Source organism: Caretta caretta, chromosome 24, assembly GCF_965140235.1.
Source record: "Caretta caretta isolate rCarCar2 chromosome 24, rCarCar1.hap1, whole genome shotgun sequence".
NCBI lineage: Eukaryota > Metazoa > Chordata > Testudines > Cheloniidae > Caretta > Caretta caretta.
Window position 1 is genome coordinate 1,361,574 of NC_134229.1, and position 22,372 is coordinate 1,383,945.

The 22,372-nt window shown below is 50.9% G+C and overlaps 2 protein-coding genes across 27 annotated transcripts in view; one reads left to right on the forward strand and one right to left on the reverse strand.

The window, feature by feature from the left end:
• UBAP2L (ubiquitin associated protein 2 like) overlaps window positions 1-15,251 on the reverse strand; it is a 43,677-nt gene extending 28,426 nt beyond the window's left edge. For 4 of the 26 annotated variants that reach the window (XM_048828249.2, XM_048828246.2, XM_048828248.2 and 1 more), the window contains exons 1-8: window positions 15,119-15,249; window positions 9,469-9,598; window positions 8,245-8,322; window positions 7,383-7,493; window positions 4,250-4,418; window positions 3,783-3,878; window positions 2,982-3,027; window positions 2,555-2,664 (exon numbers count right to left, since the gene is read on the reverse strand). In XM_048828249.2, coding sequence (XP_048684206.1) covers window positions 2,555-2,664; window positions 2,982-3,027; window positions 3,783-3,878; window positions 4,250-4,418; window positions 7,383-7,493; window positions 8,245-8,322; window positions 9,469-9,558 — 700 coding nt within the window. In that variant the 5' untranslated portion in view covers window positions 9,559-9,598; window positions 15,119-15,249. The other 22 variants (XM_048828247.2, XM_048828241.2, XM_048828240.2 and 19 more) reach the window with 13 other exon arrangements.
• Window positions 15,252-15,339: 88 nt separating this feature from the next.
• On the forward strand, window positions 15,340-21,641 carry LTAP1 (lipid transport auxiliary protein 1). The gene is made up of 7 exons (XM_048828255.2): window positions 15,340-15,492; window positions 16,509-16,610; window positions 18,447-18,564; window positions 19,354-19,407; window positions 20,167-20,333; window positions 20,519-20,577; window positions 21,199-21,641. Exons 1-7 carry the CDS (start codon window positions 15,424-15,426, stop codon window positions 21,395-21,397), a joined length of 768 nt encoding a protein of 255 aa, XP_048684212.1. The 5' UTR covers window positions 15,340-15,423; the 3' UTR covers window positions 21,398-21,641.
• The last annotated feature ends 731 nt before the right edge of the window (window positions 21,642-22,372 follow it).

Below are 22,372 nucleotides of genomic sequence, written 5' to 3' on the forward strand. Positions count from 1 at the left end.
AGGTCTTAAAGTGCGTAATAGTAAAAGATCCCAAAGGCAGGAAGCAAAGTGACAAGGCCCTAAATCTCTGAAGCATCAAGTGCGTGGAATCTCAGACACCCAGGAACCTCGGGCATATGTGTGCACAGGACGGAGGAGTTATGTTGCACAGTGGTGAATGCCAGAGCAGCGACTAATCAATGCAATGCTTACCAAGAAGCAGCTGTAAGTGGGAGTGATGTGCTGATAGCACCTAGCAGGTCTAATTACACCTGCAGCAGCATTGCAAAACCCTCTGCAAAAACTTGCTCTGGAGGCCAGGGAGCAGAGCACTGCGTCGCTGAGCCTGGGACTCAGGGTACGTGCAGCACTAGGAGCTAGCCAGGTCAGAACTTTCTGCATTTGAGAGAGAGAGACAGGAGCCTGAGCTGCCTGGCACTTCCTTGTACCGGGTAGGATGTTGTCGGGGCCACAGACCTGGTGGTGCTGAGGGTGCAGACAAGCAGTGGCTGAACCTGGAATTTACATCACCCATGCGCCTTTAGACATAACCGCTCCTGATTTACATTTAAGGTGTCAGCATTAGTAAAAGCACAGTCAGAACAAACATCAAATATTCATAAGAAGACATATCCACAGATATTTCAGTTTTTAAAATAAGCTATAAAGTAAAGGTATCCGGGGCAGTTAGTGCACCTGGATGTATCATACCAGGAGCAGTGTCAAATTTTCGGGGATAATTTGAGCCCTCACCCCCAATGAAATCAAGTCCTGAAACAAAAAAGAAAAGAAAAAGAAAAACAACCAGTGAAATTTTGGCTTGAGAACAAGTTTCATTGCCCCCACGTACACCAGTAACATTGTACCTGTGGATATTGCTAAAATTAAAGAGAGATGCTCAAGGCTGCTAAAATGGAAACATAAAATGATAATGCATGACATGTTTGTAAAGAACTTATTATGAAATTTACACTATGAACACATTGTAGCACAGAAGCAAACCTGGATCCTTCTATGTGGAGTGAAGCAATGCTCTCTCCCCACCCAGCAACTACAGACTCTGGTTAGATTTATCCTTCCTAAGAACACTGGTTTGGGTGTACACACAATGAAAATCTACTTGGAAAAGAAAGGTATGAACTTGCAGTAAGTAGAAGTGGCATGTTTCTATCCATTCTTTTATCCTACGCAGTGTAAACAAAAAACCATTCCCTTGCCCCAAAGGTATGGATTCTTATCCAGCCCTCTAACAGTCCAGATTAAATGGCTACACGGTCTCAGACCCATCGGCAGAAGTTTCAATCTGCTAAAAAGCTGTGACCAAAAAAGTGATTTTTCTGAAAAAGGCTATTCGCTGTCTTTGAAAGAGATACCAAAATAGAGCTACATGCTGGTAAGGTGCAATAATCCATTCTAATGAACAGCAGCTTTGAAAGTGAGACAGAAAAATGCATTTGCTAGATTACCATAACTACAGCATAATTACGATATTAACCACTTCCTTACACAGACGGAACGTAATCAATGGAAACTAACAAGTAACAGGTCTTCAGTTGGGATTTTGGAAGAAGGAAAATAAAACTGAGCTGTCATAGCTGAGGCAGGCAGACGAACGGGGCAGCGTCAGAATAGTCTGGTTTAAAAGTCTGATGTATGGTGGCAGGAGCTCGGGCTCACTTGAGTAACTCAGAGGAGAGAGCTGAGAAGCACAGAAGTTCTGACCCCACTGTGATGTAAGATACTGCTCCCCTCTAAAAACGTACAGATGTCTCACGACTAGCTTTAATTAGAGAGTGTCCCATGAGACTATGTCCAGTTACTGCATTGCCAAAATTGCATCTACTCAAATCTCACAACCCACTCTCAATGTTTATATGAAAACACCACCCCATTTTCACAATGCAAGAAAACAGCAAGAGAAGAGTGCTTGGACAGCTCAGTGAGGAGCAGAACTCCTGGGCAAAAAGGGAGGCCCTGGGCATCAATTCCCCAGAAGCCAGCTTTCCGTATTAAGATCTCATCTTGCAAACAGTTTGGGGCAGGAAGCAGAGCACTCCCCACGTCGGAATACAGAGAGAGCAGACATCTGAACGCAGAAAGCTTGGCTCAGGAGGATGCACTACGTGCAAGGAAAAGCTGCCACCAGTCAGCCTTATCGCTGTTTACACAATGTCCTCTGTGCTGACAGGTGTGCCAAAACACAGCCCCCATGCCAGAAAGCAGTCAGAGGCAAACACGCCAGTGCCCTTGGTCAGCACCTTCACCAGCTCGGAGCAGGGCACTGCACGACCCAGGTGCTTCCAGTGCACATGCTAGATCTGACTGTGCAGCTGTCACACTTCCACTGATAACCTCAAAGTGTCGGAGAGTAAAACTTACCGGGAAACCCAATGAACGCACACTGGACACTTGCAACAAGAACAGCATTGGGTATAAGGAAAGCAGGACACTGAATTCCTGCCCTGAATCCACAATCCATTCCCTTGCTATTTTGTGACTGAAGGGGACTTGCAAGAAACCAATTTTTGATCTAACCAGCAGGTAGTAATGGGACGGAAGCATGGAGGTCACTTACTTGTCCCATCGTCGGGCTCAAAGCTGCCAGTACTGTTCCATGTGTTGCTGCTATTCCCATAGTTCTCTTCCGTGCTGGTTGGCTCTGCATAATCCGCTGGGTTGAAAGTTCTGGAACACAGATTGGGGGGAGCAAGTTTAGATTTCCTTGTAACTGCTGTGAATGAAAATCAATCACATTTAAACCAGGACATAGTTTAAGCAGACCCCGTCCACTTTGTAAGACAAACCTACTGCTGTCTTAGCCATTCCAAATGCAACTCAGTACGATACAGCTGCTGCAATGGGACAGATACACAAACCAGCAAGGAATGACAGAACCCACCAGTTAGTTTAACCAGACTTAAGTTGTCCCCTGCCCACCCCCGTGCAGAGACAAATTCACTAATTATCTTGCTTTTCTTGTTTTGTATCCAATAAAAACTTACCCCATGCCCTGGGCAGAAAATCTTCCCCCCCGCCTTCCAGAGCCACCTGTAAGAGACAAACACACATCAGTGTTGTCCTGCCGTCAAACAGCAAGGCTCACAGCTTTGCTGTGTGTTGCTGGGAAGGTAAGTGTTTAACACTATGCGGCATTTCAAACGCCCAGTATATGACAATGTTCAGCATCTTCCTGCATTGATAAGATTTCAGACTGCTCCTTTACATGCATGTGAATTACATGTTAGCGGTGTAAATAGGGACAAATGATTCCAACCACAGATTAGCTCCCCATCGGTCACAAGGCACAAATATGAGAGGCCAGACTCCAAATCTACAGGACATGGTCTCATCAGCAATTACCAAACAACTCAGGTTGTTTCATGGAAAGATTTATTTTTAGACTCTCAGCAATGAGAATGAATGAGTGCTGCTCACAGAGAGGCAGCAAAGCTGCCCAGAGGTACCAGGACAAGAACTTAGATTCTGGTGCTAACAAATGCTTTCCCTGATCTCATACAACAGCCACCTTTGTCTTAGTTCCCCCCACCTGTAAAATGGGGCAATATTTAACTAAGCCTCAGGGGTAGGGTATGAGAACTAGTTAATGGCTCTACTGTGCTTACCAGGTGCAAAGCAATATATAGGTGCTAAGCATTAACACAAGAATAGAGATGAAAAATATTTACTGCCTGTGACTTCTGTTCAGCCCCTCAAGACCTCTCTACAGAAGAGCTTTTTGAAGTCAACTGGAAATAGCTACATCGGATCCACCACCCCCTGCACACAACCCCCACTTTGTGTACCTCTGCCTCGTCCGCGGCCCCGTCTCCCTCTCTCTGTGCCTCTTCCAGAGGAGCCTCCACTCTTCCCACCATCCAATCCATTCTCCTGGCCCCGAACTGAAAGACACGGAGAACGACACTAGGACAACTTCCAACATCATTTTGAACTCAAGGAAGGAGACCCTAGAGCACATGGTGAGGGTTGTGTGGGAAACTGACACAGAGCTATAGATGCTATGGCACCATGTTTTGCTTCTGTTAGTGCCGTTTGGCAGCTATGGCGTGAATCCATCACCCAGGGACTCAGATGCCAAAGGGTCAGGGAACCAGCTGCGGGCACCAGATGGGACTCTGCACACATACAAGAGGATGATTTTTGTAGTCATTTTTCTAGACTTATGAGCTTTAAAACGAACGTCAGCACAACACTTTAATTGCCTGCCATGTACCATGATAGTTATAGTTGCTATTAAAGGGCACGCTCATACACTCTCTTCCACGGCTGGTGCCTCGGCCTCGTCTTGGTGGCCCGCCACGTCGCCGGCTGTAATCCCGATCCCTGTCCCGGTTCTCTTTGCCTTCTTCGCTGGGTTCTGTCTGCCCGCTGTCCTTCTGCCCGGAGACTCCTTTCTTCTTCCCAACCATTTCCCAGGAATGCTGAAGTTTAGCAGAGGGGGAAAGAAGTTCATCATTTGATCAACACTGGATGCAGGCTACATGCATAATTTAACATCCTGGGGGAAATATAATGAGGGAAGACAGAAAACTGTTCTAATAAAACAAGATAGGCACTTATCCAAAGCTTCACATCACATCACAGCCACTGCCACCTTCCTCTCCACTGTCTGAGCTGACAGGCTCCTGGCAGCTTTCGCTCAGAAAGTTACCCACCCAAGAATACTTGTTCCTCAGTTTGCATTCTTTCATTCTAAGTGATGTCCCTCAGAACAGACACAGCATGGACACAACAGGCTTCTCTCCTGCTGACCTGCAGGCAGCTGTACAGGGTTGAGGGATGCTGTTTTGTTTTAGCCCATCTCAGAAGCCAATCAATAATTTGAGCTGTGCTTGCTCTTATAACCCAAATAGCTCTGTCCCAGGAACTGAAGAAAGAACTATCATCTCTTTTAGGTCACTCCACACGTGGGCCATTTTGACTTTTCTCTGCTGTCTGAGACCCCTCAGGCTACAGCCCCCGAGACAGGGTACTCACTTGCCCTCATTTAAGGGAATGGAAGTGATTTCTCAGTAGCACAGAAACTTTTAAGAAGTTCCAGTGATCACTCAGCTTATTACCTTGGGATCTCAGGCACAGATCCGCGCTAGGTCACTCATCCCAGAGAAGACCCAATTAAAGGATTGCTAGAAAAACATCACGTTATCTCAGTCATTTGAAAAGTAACATTTTGGCCGTACAGGGAGGAAGGAACTGCCCGTGTTTTTTTGGCAAAACAACCCAAAAAGGTGTCACTTGCTTGGGCCCCAGTATCTGTTCACATAACATGTTAACTCTGGAAATTACAAAAAAATCCCAGGGTACCCGCTGTTCCCACCACACAGGCATTTCTACACACTTGCCTGGTTCCAGGGAGGAGAGCATTGTGAGAAGCACCAAAAACCCCACAAACAGGGAAGCTCAAGTCATTCCAAGTTTAATTAAACAACACATCACCACCTCACCCCAATCACCCACGGCAGTTTTATTTCATGCCAGTTTGAAATGGTTTCACATTCATATTGAACCAATGCTGCACACCGTTAGCACAATTAACACTGAGTCACAAGTCACTGACAAACTTGCTGACTAACGAACAGCTGGCCTTGGATGGCAACACACAGAGGGGCAAAAAAGCTTTTAGGCACACGCTGGCCTCAAACCAGAGGAGTCTCTCTTCACAGGCAACTCACTCAGAAGGAAGTCAGGATAATGTTTACTTTGTACAGCACAACCATAATAGAAATCAAACTCAGAACTAATATCCTGTCTGCTCTTCTATCCTCTGAAGTGTGACACGTTCAAATACTACTCCGTTAAGCAAGTGAGCCAGTGCTCACCAGCGTTAGGGCATCTTTGAGACACTCATCATCAATGGCGCATCATCCCGACAAATACCTTTTCACTGAGTTGTTCAGCAGAAGTTGAACTCAGACCAAGAGAGGCTCAGAAAGCCTTCACCAATTTCAGTGCAGAAGACGACTCTGCTCAGATTGCTGCAGGTGGCAACCTGCAAGCCCCCTACGGCACTGCAGACTAAAGAAGTGGCTGGTGTGGAGAGGGTTTTACCCTGCCAACGCTGGTCCTGCCTTTGCAAAGCTACTGCAGTGACTGCGTCTGGCATCTTGCACTGCTGAGTGGCTCAGCTGCCCATGTAAAGGAAACAGGGCATACCTTCAGATTTGATATAACCCACAACATTATTTTCATGAGCAATTCCTTCATTCAAGAAATTAAACCGCTAAGATTTTAATGGCATGTCGGTTTTATTGGAAGAAGCCCTGGAAGTGATTCTGGGTGAAGCACAGAATCACAGCTGAGATATGCCTAGGTTAGATGTACTCCTGTTGTTTTTAAAATGAGTTTACAGCTAACCGACAGCCAGTTTTTGCATGCTTCTGGGCAGAAAGGGCTGGCCCTTAAACCCACATGGCTCCGTGAAGGCATGGAAGCATCCATCACGCGGACAGTACAGATATGCCAAAGCACGTGGGAGTCCACAGATCGGAAGGAGAGATGATATGCAGAATACAGATGGCAGGGACATACAGTTCAGTAATTAGAACATCGGTTTTTTACTTTTTTCTAAAAGAAACCCAGCTAATGCACCAGACACTAAAGTGACAGTCTCAAACCCAGTAGAGCTAGGAAATTTGGTTAAGATCAGCCTTCCAATACCAACACTACCCCACTGTACCCAGATAGGCAAGATCTGACCTTCAGCCGCAGTATGGAAGGGCCTGACAGCTTTGACATTATTCACCGATGCTGATTCGGTTACAACTGATGAAACTGTTTGGGCTGCTTTACCATAAAGGTGATGGACTAGTGCTAGGGGGGAAGCTTCCTTTGGGCAGATGCCTATTGAGAGGGTCATTCTGAGGGTTAACTAAGTATGACGGAATGTGAGCACTCAGATGAACCGTGGAACTCAAGTCTAACTAGAAGGACACACCGCACCTAGAAGAGCTGGACCCTAGCAGGACACAGCAGGGACAGCCCATGCAATGGCGAACACACCAGCTGAGAGACATGGGACTGCACCAAGATCGGGGTAAAAACCCAGGGCCAAAGATGTTAAAGTTCAGGAGACACAAAGAAACAGAGGTTTACTAGGTTACTCACTTGCTTCCTTTGAGGCTGTCAGATGACTCGATCTTGATCTGTTCCCCAATGCACATACAGTAAAGGCCGCTAAACAAGCCAGGGCATGGCCCCCCATTACACATACACTGCAATCTTAACTGTCAGGGCCTCCTGACTCGCACTGTCAGACAGCCCTTTACAAGCTACCCCATCCCGTGTGCTCTTCGCACACTTAGCTGTATTACCTGGTGATCACTAGCTCCAACCAGGCTTCACACAACCACCTTTTTGCTAATCAAAGCTGAAGGAGTCTGTCCTACCGTGTCCGGATTCCCCTCCAGCAGCACGTTGATTGCTCTGTTGACATCCCCGTTACAGTCGTGCAGAGCAATCACACACTCATCTTGGTTCTTGCCCGTGATATCAATCAGCTGTGGGGAGGAAGAGGACACAATCAGCTCATTCCAAACCCAGAGAGGACTGACACCTCCTTAGAGCTAAGAAATGCCTTGGGTTCGAGAGGAGAGAAAACCTGTAATTGCAGAAGAGAAGAGCTACCAAGAAGTGTCCAGGCACGGATGTCTCCTTGCTGTCCCCGAGTTTAACCGTGTGCCCCAGAACGTACACTGGGTGGCCAGAGAAGCAGGAGTGAAGGTGCCCCCATGTCTCAGAAATCCTAAAGTCACCTCTCACCAGTCAACGTGGAGGCAGGGCCTTGCAAATCCCAAAGTGACTCCAGGTGCTGGCCAGAGGCCCTCACAACAAGAGGGTGACAATGCTGCAGAGAGAACTGAAAGGCTGATGGCTCAACCTCATGAGCTCACATGTGGGACACACAAGATTTAGTATCTGCTTCCTCTGACCAATGCAGCTTATTATCCCAAGGGCAGCTCTCCCTGGGTCTGCTCCACTGCAGAGATCTCTTAACAGAAGGAACAAGATGACAATGAAGGGCAGACCTCCACCTGGCCTGGCAAAGGTATCTGAGTTAGCTGCCCCTTTGACCTGCTTCCCCTCAGCCCTCCATCACTAGCCTGACAACCCGGGCCCGTTCTGGCTTATTTCAGAGTTGCTATTGCTGTTCAACACAGCTGGCACTTCAGCTCCTGAAAACAGAGCTGCCAACTTCGTCTAGCTAGAGAAGCTGCTCAATCCTGAGTTCTCCCCATTCCCCACACTCACTTGTTTCACCTTCTCCTCAAAGTCAGCGTCGTTGTGGTCCGAAATCATCTGTGCAAGTCGAATCTGTTCTGCAGTGGCCTAGAGAGATTGCAGGTGATGATGGAGGAGGGTTAGAGCAATGCATTTCAAACTAACTCTCTTCTAAGCACTTACAGCTTCCTTGAGAACACCAGTAAGGAGTGGGGGGAAGAGGGGCACACAGATGGGAGGTCTCAAAGTGGACATAAAGATGAAAGAGAGGCAGGTGGAGACGTCTGAAGGAGAACAAAATGCCACTGAACCCGTAGGAAGAACCAACAATCTCACAATAAACTAGCTTCCCAGGACAGATCCCTCAGTATAGAAAGAAACAAGAACCTCAAAGCAAACTCTGCAAGTGGCACATCAGTCAGCTGGGTTTACCTACAGGGGCAGGGAGTGGCCAGGAAAACACAGAGAGGTTCCAGCTCAGGCTCTCACTTGGAGACACTGAAGCAGTGACCACACTGTCAGAGAGCCCCTGGTCAGCCTGTCCCCCTGCCTCTCACAGCAGCACACTTCAGCACAGAGGAAGCTGTTCTAGGAGGTATGTTAGGCTAATGGTTCTCAGCCAGCATCCGCATCCCTCTGGGGGTCCGCAAGCTGGTTTTAGGGGGCTACAGGGACCCGTGGCTGAAGCACAGAACTGAAACCGGGAGCAGAACTGCAGGGAGCCCCGAGCCATGGCACCCCAGCAGGGCTGAAGCCAGGAGCGGAGCCACGGGGCTGAAGTCCCGAGCACCACCACTCCGCCCAGGTCTAAAGCCCTGAGCCCCAGTGCCCACGAGGGGCAGAAGCCCTGAGGGGCCCCCCCGAGAGCCGAACCCCCTACCTCTCCCACCTGCAGCCCTGAGCCCCTCCACCCCGTGGCTAAAGCCCCAGCCCTGACCCATGGCTGAAGTCCAGAGCATGGAGCCCCCCCCACGGCTGAAGCCCCGAGTCCGACAGGGCTAAAGCCCCAAGGGCCCCCAACACACACATCCGGTGGCTGAAGCCAGGAGCCCTGAGTGCCCCCGCCTCATCCCTGCTGTGGCCTGGAGTTTTTATAGTATTTTGGGGGGAGGAGGGGAGAGGAGCGGCTCTGAAAGAAAAAGGTTGAGAACCCCTGTGTTAGGCCAAGCCCAATTATTAGCCAACTGCTTGGAGCAGCTGAAGGTGCCAAGTCTCCACGTCCAAGCCAGCTGGTTTCCATGGACACTCCCTTACCTGTGGCCGCTGCTTGTGCTGTGTCTGGCTCTGTGCCTGTGTCTGCTCCCAGGGCCCCCGGGCTCGGCTAGTGCCCACCGATGTCATCATTTACAGTATATACAAATAACAGTATTTACAAGGTAGAACTCTGCGGGGGGAGGGAGAGATGAGAGAACAGACGGTTAGAAATGGAAAACAAAAGGCAGTACCAAGGCTCTGGGTACTGAGTGGGTTGGACACCAAAGTAAAGTTTATACCCCCAAAACCACTATACACCAACTCTATTTCCAGAGATGTGAAAGTAAAAGGCCACCCACCTTCTCCTATTTCCTGAAGCCCTAACATATAATACGCAATATCTGAAAGATACAACATTGCACCCATGCTGAGACACCCCAGGCTGTTCCTGCATAGAGGACTGCCTCCCACCCCCCCACCTCCCCCAAATCTACATGACTAAATCTTTGGAGCAGAAATGTGTCTCCGTAGTAGGAGGCAGCCTTTAACATTCCACTGCTCAAATGCAAGAGGCTGAGGAATATAAATTAGCATTCGTCAACGCGGATCCTTCCATCTACATGGCTTAGAGGCACCTCAATGCTACCCTGGTGGACACTTTATAAGTGCACAAAAACAAACAGCTCAAAGCCTCAAGACCATCAACTGAACCTCTGTTCTCATTGCTTTCATCCTCTGCTCCTCACAAGTTCATCACTCCCCGCATCCCACAGAAAGGTGGGGATGTGACTCTCCAAGTCAAGATGTTTCCAACATTTGTTTGAAATAGAGAGCTCTCATCTTCAAACACAAAGCAGGTAATTTGGGCTGTGACCCTGTTCTAGGAATATTAATTTGTCATCTATAATCCAGTACACTCCGGAAAGAAGAGTGCTATAAATATCATCTGAGGGATTCCAAAACCCTTCAAAAATTCTACGCAGGAGTAAATCACTTTGCCCATGTTCGATGTAGGGCACAGCAACTAGTGAGACACTTTCAGCAATGCTATATGATCATTTCAGGACTTCCTGTCCAGACATAGTTTGGCACAGAAAATATATCACAGCCAAATTAAATTGCAAATCCCTACACCCCCAATGCAAGGAAAGTCCGGCAGTCACAGTAACACCTTGTGCAATCTCACCATACCTAAACGGCTCCAAAGAATAAAGAATGCCAGGTACGTTCAAAAGCACCAAGGAGGATTTCAGTTATTTATGAGCCTCTGAACTAAGTAACTTTGAATACTTTACCACTGGGATAATAAGGCTATCAGCTCTACCTCTGGAGCGATAGGCCCTTCACTAGCAGCACGTGGGACCTCCCTAATCTAAGAAGGAACAAATAATGCATGCAGACAGAAACCTCAGCAAGAGAAACAAGTGATCAGTATCTTATCTGAAACTTTATTCATGGAGATCAATTGTGTGTCCTCAAGTGGGAACCAATGTACTGTAGGAGGGTGGAGCGAGTGAAAAGCCTCTCAGCATGAGGCAGTGTTAAGGGATGGGAAATCTAAATCTTCAAAGACAGTGAGTAGACAGTGCAACTGCCTCTTTCCTTTGGAGCACAAAGCAGAAGCCCCTAAAGTTAGCTTTGCACTGTGTTTGTAAACCTGCAACACTATTTTGCTGCTCCAGTGAGAGATGGCCTGTACCAGCTTCTGTTGTTCACTTGAATGAATGCTTCTAATGCAATCTTTCCTGCAATTTCCCACAAAAGGTCAAGTCATCCACCTCCTTGGGATATCCACATCTTAAACATCTTTAAACATACAAAGACTCCTAAATAATAGTGATTTTTCAGAACTTTTTGAAACTTCCAGATCTTGCTCAGTTCCTTCAGCAATAAAACCTGTTACCCGATGGGCAAGTCTGCAAAAATCTTATTGCCAAATAACGTTTGACATACAAATCACCTCCGCACTCCTGAGTTCTAGCTCAGACTGATACACTATGACAAATCACAACCTCTGCCTCGCTTTTTCGGTCTATAACATGGGGGTAACAATCACCTGCCTTTGTTGTTATTATTTGCATTACCACAGCACTTAGGAGTCCTAGTCATGGACCGGGACCAACTGTGCTGTGCACTATACAAAAACAGAACAAGAAGATAATCTCTGTCCCAAGCATCTTAAAATCCAAGTATAAAACAAGAGACTGATACACACAGAGGGGAAGCACCAGGAAACAATGAGACGATATTTGTTAGCATTTGCCAGAATGGCTCTAACAGTATCACCGCCTGATACAAAGCATAATAAACTCATGCTACAGGGCTCATTGCTCAATAAGAACATTTGGGGGTAGAGTCAATGAAGAAAACTCCCCTCCCCCCCCACTCCTTAAAGCACCGCAGAAACTTTAACAGAAGTCAGAAAACAAAAAGCCATACCAGCAAACTCCCCCTCCCACCCCATACCCGATTCTTCCCCTAATATTACTCTTATTCCTCACTGGTACATCTACTCCAGCACTAAATATTTCACAGACAAACAAGTTATCATATTAAACTAAATTTGGCATCAGAATTGCAGGCCCAGAGGGAAGTAATAAGTACAGTATGAAACATGCATAACTTAATATGCAATTTCAGTAGGATATGGTTCTATTACTTTCTTGTCCTAAACCCTTATGCAGTTCCTAGGCACCGGTTTAACAGCTGCCATGTTTCAATCCTGGCACAGCAGCATTTCAATGGTGAATTAAATAACCATTATGTATAAAGCTCAGCAAGAAACTACTGATATAAGTATCTGTTCTGATCCCAACCCTGCAATGAGCTCTGTGCAGTGCCCCACAGACTTCAGTGAGGCTCTGGGTAGGCCCAGGGTTCCACCTACCAAGAATTCACTCCAGGATCATACTCTAGTTTGTGCAGCCCTTCAGAACCCTTATGGATTAAGCACTATTAAAAATGCAGAATATTAGTCCAGGAGTCTGACATCTGAAACGCTATCACACAGAAACAGCGACAGTCTGATCTAACTGAAGTTTCTAACTGGTATTTTGGTCACTCATTTTACCTGTATATTTCTTTTTAAATTGTAAAGCATCTTGTACTTCGAGGCAGATGCTATATAAATAAAATAGTGATTCCAGTTTCCTTCCATTGTGTCCCTGGTATTCTAGAATGAAATGAACTAGAGAAATGAAAAACATTATCAAATCAGTTTGACTTCTGAATTATATGCCAAAAAGGGAAACACTATATTTATATAGGATCAGACAAAGCCACAGTGCTCCACAACTATGTTATGACACGACCACTACACCTCAAGGAGCTTGCAATTTAATTTACTATCATTTTAATTTGATGTTTTTAATAATTTACTCTGCAGTTACTCTTCACTTTCTGAACTTATTTTCCACTGCTTTTCATTTCACGGGTAGAAGAGATTCCTGTCTATGCAGGCTAGTAGGTATTTTGGGAAAAGGGAGACAAAGAAATGTAAGATTTATAATAATCTATGTGTTCCATCAAAAATCCTAGCTCAGCTGCATTTTGTAGAGCAGAGATCTCTCAGTCAAATGCACGATTGCAAGAAGTGTTCAGAGCACAAAACAGATGGAGGTGACCAGGGTTCTATTCCCAGCTCTGCCAGACTCCCTGCGTGACTTTAGGCAAGTCACAGCATGACTCAGCCTCAGTTTCCCTTTCTGTTAGAAGGGAATGATGATATTTTCACACCCCCTCCATGAAGCTTCATTAACATTTGAAAAAGGCTCTAAGGTCTCAGATGAAAGGACTACAGAAGGGCAAAGTATTTAGAATGATTATTCTGCACTGCTGGGGAGCGTGTGCACCGGAAAGAGCCTGGCACAGAGGGATAGTCTGTAAGAGTTATGCCACATTTCGCAAAGAGGCAAATACATTTCAGTTATGGATGAAATAATTCATGGGTATAGAAAATACAGATTTTCGCAAAATGCTGAGAGATAAAGCACTACCGAAATCTTAATGTGGTATTAGCGACCATTATTCTTGTTTTTGCAAATACAGACTAACACGGCTGCTACGCTGAAACCTGTCATTATTTTACTGGGAAGCTCTGAACAGATAGAAAAGGAGTACTTGTGGCACCTTAGAGACTAACCAATTTATTTGAGCATAAGTTTTTGTGAGCTACAGCTCACTTCATCGGATGCAACAAGGTGCCACAAGTACACCTTTTCCTTTTGCGAACACAGACTAACACGGCTGTTACTCTGAAATCTGAACAGATAGTTTCAAAGGCTACATAAATATACTGTAACATGCGATTCTGAACTGGTGTGGATGTCAATGAACCAGAATGATCCCTCAGGAGCTACAAGTACCATATATTATTATTCCAATTTGCTGCAGGTTCCTGTGAATATCTTGGTAATTAGAGCTCTACCTAAACTCAGATTATGCTGGATTGTGAGGAGCATGTTATGTAATAAATGCATGAGATGCACAGCACTACAGAAGTGTAGAAGACTGGATCATTTCCTTTAATTCACCCTGTTCCAGGCCAGAGACTATTAGCACTGGGTACCCTGATGCTGCGCATAGTTATGTTTCCAGATACAGTCAGTAAAGCCCTTCAGAGCTCACCTGAGCAAAGGGTGCCACGCACAAGCGTCTGCACAATTGCTACAAGCAGTCAGGAGTGCCTTTCTAAAGCAACCTGGTGTACGGAACGCGACTGAAATAAACCCACGGCTGTTATATCTACCAGCGGGACACGAGGGCGGCCCCGGGGGTGAAGGAGTCACTGTGCAGTGACAGGAGGAGAAGTCTAGAAGCTCCCAGCGGCCAGCACTGGCATCAGTCTGCTCGGGAGAGGGAAGGGCAGATCCAGCAGCGGACAATGGGGATGAGCCGCCCACAGGGCCAGAAAGGTTTCACGCCCTGAGGGCCAACAGCAGCGAAGAGGGTGGCTCTCGCCAGGCGCCGATGGGCTCACCCCGCTGCGGGCTCTCGAGGCCAGCAGGGCTGGTGGCTTTGAGAGGCTGCGCCCAGAGCAAAGGGATCAGCCAGCGGGGCTGCGCGGCCCCTGGGGGGAGGCGCTGGGCCCCCGCAGCGAGACCCCCGGGCAAGCACACGGCGCAAGAAGCGCGGCCAGGGAGCGCAGGGCCCGGGGGGAGCGCGGCGGCAGGCAGCTGCCTGGCCATTGTGCGGGGCGGGGCGCCCCCCACGCAGGGGGCAGGGGCGGCAGCCAGGGAGCTCCATCCGGCGGGGAGGTCAAGGCGGCAGCGGCCGAGGGCGCGGGGCCAGGCCGGGCAGCTCCCTCGGAGCCGGCAGGACGGAGGTGGGGGGGAGGGTCGGAGCCCGGCCGCGGCGCCGCTTCCGCCCTCATGGCCGCTGCCGCCATTCCCCGCCCCCCACCATCGCCCCCGGGCCCGGGCCCGGCCGCCCGCCCGCGACCCCCTCCCCGGGCCCGGCCGCGCGCACTACGCGAGTCCCCGGCTTCGGCCGGGCCCACTAGGCCGCGAAGCCGACCGTAAACAAAACCCGCCGCACGGCGTCCGGATCCGGGCAGGGAGCGGGGCCGGGGCCGCCTCCCCCTGGCCCGGGGCCCACGCCGGCCGCTGCCGCCCTCCCCGGGCTGAGGGAGGGGCGCCCGGCCGGGGCCGGGATTTAAAGGGGCCGCGCGCAATTACCGGGGCCGCCGCCGCCTCCGCGTTACCAACTTTACCTGAGTCTCCCCCACACTGACAACTACCCAGCGGCGCCCGCCCCATCACGTGACCCAGGAGAGGGCGGGGCCAGGCCGGCTTCAGGCCGCCCCCGCCACGTGACGGGGGCCTCTGTCGCCGCTCCCGCCTGTCACGTGGCTCGGCCTCGCGCCTCTCCTTGGCCCGCCCTGGGTCACATGGTTTCTGGCGGTTGGCCGGGCGCGCCGCCCCCGTTTCCCGCCCGCCCCCGTCACGTGACGCGGCCGCACTGTGGCCTCAGCGGCCGCCATGTTGTTGCGGGGCCCCGGGTCGGGCCGGGCCGGGGATGGCGACGTCCGGCAGCAACTGGCTCTCCGGGGTCAACGTGGTGCTGGTGATGGCCTACGGGAGCCTGGTGAGGCCGCGGCCCCGGCCTGAGGGGGCGCCGGGCGGAGAGCGGGGGCGGAGCGAGGCGCCTGCCCGGGCCCGCATCGAGGGTGGAGGAGCGGCGGGGGGGGCGTCCCGCGCTGGGGTCCCGTTGGGGGGAGGGGCCCCCATAGTGGGCGGGGGGGGTCCCGCGCTGGGGTCCCGTTGGGGGGAGGGGCCCCCATAGTGGGCGGGGGGGTCCCGCGCTGGGGTCCCGTTGGGGGGAGGGGCCCCCATAGTGGGCGGGGGGGTCCCGCGCTGGGGTCCCGTTGGGGGGAGGGGCCCCCATAGTGGGCGGGGGGGTCTCGCGCTGGGGTCCCGTTGGGGGGGAGGTACCCCCATAGTGGGCGGGGGGGTCCCGCGCTGGGGTCCCGTTGGGGGGAGGGGCCCCCATAGTGGGCGGGGGGGTCTCACGCTGGGGTCCCGTTGGGGGGAGGTACCCCCATAGTGGGCGGGGGGGGTCTCGCGCTGGGGTCCTGTTGGGGGGGAGGTACCCCCATAGTGGGCGGGGGGGTCCCGCGCTGGGGTCCCGTTGGGGGGAGGGGCCCCCATAGTGGGCGGGGGGGTCCCGCGCTGGGGTCCCGTTGGGGGGAGGGGCCCCCATAGTGGGCGGGGGGGTCCCGCGCTGGGGTCCCGTTGGGGGGAGGGGCCCCCATAGTGGGCGGGGGGGTCCCGCGCTGGGGTCCCGTTGCGGGGAGGGGCCCCCATAGTGGGCGGGGGGGGGCCCGCGCGACCTCTCCAGTGTCCCCTGCCCCCTCCCAGGGGAGACGGCGGTGGGGGGGCCCCTTTAAAAGGGCCGTCGCGGGCTGCACCCTCGGGCTCCCCGCCCGCTGCTCTGAAATCAGCCCCCGGCCTCTCCGCTGGCGCCTCGTCCCCCCGGGCATTGGAAGCTGCAGCCGGGACCCTTCGCAGGGCGGAGGCCCGGCTGGGGCCCCGGCCCCCGAGGCAGGAGGGTTTGGCTCTGCTGGGTTCTAACCGCGTCTCTCTCCTGCTGTGTTTGACTAGGTGTTTGTGCTGCTCTTCATCTTTGTGAAAAGGCAGATAATGCGCTTCGCCATGAAGTCCCGCCGGGGGCCCCATGTGCCGGTTGGACAACACGCCCCCAAGGTCCGTGTGTGGGGCTTGCCTCCTGCTGGCCGCGGGGGGGGAGGTTATGCGTTGGGCGATCGATCTGCTTGTTTCCATAAGGCTTTGTGTGTGCTGATGCTTCCTATTTTCCTACGCTGCAGCTATATCCCAAGCTAAACAGGGCCGGGGGGCAGTTCTTAGATGGGAGACCTTCAGGGAACAGCCAGGTGCTGTAGGAGATGGTCTTGGCTCTTCTTTTCCCCATGATGCACCATGCACCCAATGCTCCAGCCAGGAGCTAAGGAATGCCCTGCTCCTGGAGGATACCATCTTTCTGATGAGTCTTAAAATCAATGCTCTTGTTCCAGGTTCTGTGATGCACTTTGTAAGAGTCAGGACATCAGCTGTGGTGTCCTGGCTAAAGGAAAGCTCTGATGGCCATGTCTACACGCGGAGCACTCCAGCAGCACAGCTCTGGCCCTGTAGTTATGCCGATGTAGGGCTGTAGCGCTGAGTCTTCCTGCAGAGACCAAAGGGGGTTTTCTGTCACGGTAGGACCTCCACCTCCCCGATGATAGCTGGGTCAATCAAAACGTTCTTAAGTCGACCTAATTGTACCTACTCTTGGGGCTAAGTCGGGGTAGCTGTGGCTCTGAGGTGTGAATTTTTCACACCGCTGAGCGCCATAGCTATGTTGACCTAACTTAAAAAAAAAAAAAAAAAAAAAGGAGTACTTGTGGCACCTTAGAGGCTAACCAATTTATTTGAGCATGAGCTTTCGAGAGCTACAGCTCACTTCATCGGATGCATACAGTGGAAACTGCAGAAGACATTATATACACACAGAGACCATGAAACAATACCTCCTCCCGCCCCACAGTCCTGCTGGTAATAGCTTATCTAAAGTGATCATCAAGTTGGGCCATTTCCAGCACAAATCCAGGTGTTCTCACCCTCTCCTTCCCCCCCCCCCCCCCCACCACACACACACACACAAACTCACTCTCCTGCTGGTAATAGCCCATCCAAAGTGACCACTTTTTGGAGAAGTGAGAGAACCTGGATTTGTGCAGGAAATGGCCCACCTTGATTATCATACACATTTTGAAGAGAAAAGGAGTACTTGTGGCACCTTAGAGACTAACCAATTTATTTGAGCGTGAGCTACAGAAGTGAGCTGTAGCTCACGAAAGCTCATGCTCAAATAAATTGGTTAGTCTCTAAGGTGCCACAAGTACTCCTTTTCTTTTTGCGAATACAGACTAACACGGCTGTTCCTCTGAAACCTGTCATTTTGAAGAGAGTGGTCACTTTGGATGGGCTATTACCAGCAGGAGAGTGAGTTTGGGGGGGGGCGCGGCGCGGAGGGTGAGAAAACCTGGATTTGTGCTGGAAATGGCCCAACTTGATGATCACTTTAGATAAGCTATTACCAGCAGGACAGTGGGGCGGGAGGAGGTATTGCTTCATGGTCTCTCTGTGTATATAATGTCTGCTGCAGTTTCCACGGTATGCATCCGATGAAGTGAGCTGTAGCTCACGAAAGCTCATGCTCAAATAAATTGGTTAGTCTCTAAGGTGCCACAAGTACTCCTTTTCTTTTTGCAAATACAGACTAACACGGCTGTTACTCTGAAACCTAACTTTTAAGTGGACACCAGGCCTGATAGCTGTGCTCTGACTCTCTGAATTCTCCTTGACTATGGGAATCTTCACTTCCTGGATTAAATGGTCACAGTGTGTTACTTTCTATTGTTAAATAATTGCTGCATCTCAGGGCTGGGTGCAGTGATCCCTGTCTGTTGGGATTCATAGATGCTTTTGGGAAGGAGGGTGCTCTATAAATGTAAGATGCCATTGTTCTCTTCTGGACAGGACCTGAAAGAGGAAATTGACATTCGCCTCTCAAGGGTACAGGACATTAAGTATGAACCCCGGCTCCTGGCTGAAGATGATGCTAGGCTCCTGCAGCTAGAGACACCAGGAAGCCAATGTACTGTGTCTTCTAAATATATGCACCCTAACTTATTGATGAGTATATTGGGTGGAGGGGGAGGATGATCAAAGGGCTTCTTGTTCAGCCTTCCAACCTCCACAATGCAAATGTCCTCCCACTACTGCTCTCGGAATCTGGGAATTATGAAGTTACATTGCTAGCTTTTGAGCCTGTCTGGCTCTTCCCACAGTATTAACTGTCCTGCTGCAGTGTTGTTTGGGGCGCAGTCCTTCTCCGTGGGGCAGGTGGCGCTGTTGCTGAGCTGCTCATGGTTACCATGCAGCCTGTCACACCAGAACCTGGCATGATCCCTAACAGTTACTCTGACTTGGTTACAATCAAGCAGATTGCAGCCCTGCCCCTGTCTTTAATACACAGAAGCAGCCTGTGGCGACCAAGGCTCCCACCACACAGGCTGAAATGAAGCCATTCAGCTCAAAATGGAATAGTGTGTAGGGAGCTGTTGTTCCCCTCTGTCATGTCACAGAGGAAAGCAGCCACAGCCCATGGTGTATAGCTTCTGGGCCACCTCTGCTCTGACACTCCCGACTTTACCTTTCTCACCAAGCAGAGCAGAAACCCCCAGACAAAGGAAACTGATTGTCAGTTACCATTGGTGCTGCATAATCGGATTAGTGTCATTCTGCGATTTGCACGGGGCTAGCCTCATTGCTGTGGGAAAGGCTCCAACAGGATAATCTCCTGTTCACGCAGCCCCCGCTTGTGCCAACTTGCTGGTGTGTGTGTGTTTTCTTTCTCCAGACCAGTTTGTGTTTTCTTTTCCAGGTTGCTATAACTACTTGTACAGAATGAAGGCACTGGACGCAATCAGAGCTTCTGGTAAGAGAAAGCCTTTAGGTGGGGAGCGTGGCCAGTGGGGGACATGCCTCTGGAGCCTAGGCCAATAGCCTTGTGCTAGCACAAGGGTTCTCCGCCTGGGGGCTGCCACCATATCCCTAGGTGGGAGGGATTCCCAACTAAGGAATTGGGGTCCTCACTAGAGGGGTAGAGATGTCTGCTAGAGGAAAAGGTTGAAAACTAGTACGTGACACAAATGAAGTGAAGTAGAAGCGAATTTGATCTGGTTAGTCAGTGCCAAGGTGAGTAAAATACAGAATGTAACACACAGCAGAAGCCATGGGAAGTTATTTACACTGCGTCTTTCCTGTCTAAACTATCTACAGTGCCACAGGAAAAGACATTCCTCAAATACTAAGCTGCCTGGCTTTCCGAAAGGATCTCACACTGTTGTGTGCCTCACTTTCTGGGTGTCCAATCTGAGACACCTGGGCTTGATTTTTCTGAGAAACTCCCCCAATTAGTAAAGGCTTCTGCAGGCTTTGGCTGTAAAGTGTCTTTCATGTGCTCCCTTTTGATGCAGTGATTCGTTGAACCATCCTAGCTTCGGTGTCTCTGCCAGCAGCAAGAACCTGGTCTCTGCTGTATGATGCCTCCGTCAGAAAGGCAGAGGTGCAGGAGGAGGAGTTTGTTGGATGGTTTGGGTCGCTCATAAGGACGCGCGTTCTTCCAGGCCCCTGGAGTGTGTGTCACACTCTGACCCGCCATCACTGGCATCCTTGTGTCACTTTGTTTTTTCAGAGATCCCATTTTATGTAGAAGGCCGACACCCCCAGTCCTTAATGGGAAAGAATTTCCATGCCTACCTGTTGGAGCTGAGAAATTCCAGCACTCCATTCAGAGGCATTCGCAAAACCTTGATTGACACCCTCCTGGATGGGTATGACACTGCACGCTATGGGACAGGGGTGAGTGTCAGCCCAGATCTTCTCTTTGGTCTTTGCAAAGGGCGTGGATTCCCGCAGAGCCAGGTCTTTCGCCTTGCAGCATTGCACACATTTCCCCTCTGTTCTGCCTGCTGCTGCGAATAGGATCAAGGACAATGCACACCAAGAGTCCAGGGTCTCTAAGGCACTCTTCTGTTTGTGTTCAGGTCTTTGGGAAGACGGAATATCTGAAGTACCAGGGTGCCCTAACTGAGCTCACGAACATGTAAGTTTGACTGGCGATGGGAATGTTTAACATCCGGGCCTTGGTCTGCATGGCCATCCGTTGAAGGGGGTTGTGGATGGTGAAATTCTGCAGCGTAAGGATCCCATCTCTGTGCAGCTGGCTGTGTCTGTACAGGAACTGAGAAGGGGGAGGCCAAAACCAAACTGACAAAGTGTCCCCTTTAAGAAGGCCTCCAAAACAATCTGAGGCAGACAGTCTCCGTTTCCCTGAGGCATCAGGTCAGGGAAGGAGCCACTTGACCCAGTTCTTAAGGCCCTTACATCTGAGTGAGTCAGAGCAACCAAACTGACAGTCAGAAAAGCAAAGTCTGTAGGGCTCCGGTCAGGAGTGGCCTGGGGCCTGCAACCTATAGCGGCCAGCATGGCTTCTGATCCCATCCGTTGTTCAGTTTCCTTCTGGTGTTTTCCTTGACCGCACCTAGGCTGCCCCTTTTACAGGTTAAAGAGTACAGCCTGCCCAGACCTGCCTTCCGAGAGCCTGCACCCCGTTGATTTAACTGACTGGCACATCTAATTAGGCTTCTTGCAGTCTCATTATTCGCTCAGGAAGGCTTGCTCTCTGTTCCGGGTGGATTCAGTAACATCCCCTTTTCCTCCACAGTATCAAAGCGCGAGGGGGCAGCAGCCAGAGGCAGCACCAGTCAGCAGCGAAGGATCTCACGCTCTCGCCTGATGTCTCCAACTCAGCCACCATCCAGGTCACCTACCTGCCTTCCAGCCAGAAGAGCAAACGTGCCAAACACTTCCTGGAGCTGAAGAGCTTCAAGGACAACTACAACACGCTGGAGAGCACCCTGTGAGCTGCGCCAGGAGCACTGCTCCTGGGACCTGCCACCGAGAGCCCCTTGCTGGGTGGGGCAAGTCACAAGTGGCTTTTGGCAGCAGTCCATGTCCAGGTGGTAGCTGGAAGGCGGGAAGTCACTGGGCTCATGGATCACTCACTGCTGCATGGAGTTGGATTTAACAGCAACATCATGGCTGGGGATACCTGGCCTCTGGGCAGGAGGCCCTTTCTGAAGCCGTGTACTGGCTGCAGAACAGGGAGATGACCAGCAGCCGGCATGGGCCTGTGTTTTGGGCTCTGAAGAGATTCCAGGCTCCATCCCTTTTTAGTGGCTAGTGCCTCTCTGGAGCCCCTAGCCCTGTGAATAGACTATTGGAGTAGCTTTAGCATATTTATAAAAGACACTGCTCCAGGTCAGTGCTCCTGCACCCCTCTGCACTGACTGCGATGGCTCCATTCACTCCACTGACCCTCCATCACTCCCAGCAATGGCTCGCGGGCTGAGGCCAGCGGTGGTTTCCAGCTCCCACGCTGGAGCCATGGGCTGGGCTTTCCGAAGGTTAAACGCCTTGTGGGAGTTGGTTCCCTCTGATGCAAGGGGGGCCTGTGGTTCCATCCTCCCACTCCTTGTCAGCCTGTTGTGCTTGAATTGCCCGTTAGACCTGGGGGGGTTGCCTTGGTATCTTGAGCCTGTTTAAACCCCACCCAGACAGTAAATGGCTCAGTGTCCTGCTCTTGGGGGGTGAGGCTGCTGCTGCTAACTGTCTCTTCCACACACCCCAGCTGGGCAGCTGGGTGAAAATCTTCCCCGTTCCCTCCCGCTCTCACCAGCGCCTCGTGCCATTCACCATGGACTCCTCCAGGCCTCTCGGGGAAGGGGCTGCAGCAAGCAGCAGCACACCCTCTAGCTAAAGTTCCCAGGCTGGAGGCAAGCTGCGAGCCAGTCACCCGGGCTTGGCAGACACCTGCTCTGGGCCGGAGGAGGCGCCCC

Bases quoted from the DNA above. Each gene is read 5' to 3' on its own strand.
- LTAP1 (XM_048828255.2), top strand. From the start codon at position 15,424: ATGGCGACGTCCGGCAGCAACTGGCTCTCCGGGGTCAACGTGGTGCTG. The intron at 16,611-18,446 runs GTCCGTGTGTGG...TCTTCTGGACAG, and splicing joins TTGGACAACACGCCCCCAAG to GACCTGAAAGAGGAAATTGA. The intron at 20,578-21,198 runs GTAAGTTTGACT...TTTCCTCCACAG, and splicing joins CTAACTGAGCTCACGAACAT to TATCAAAGCGCGAGGGGGCA.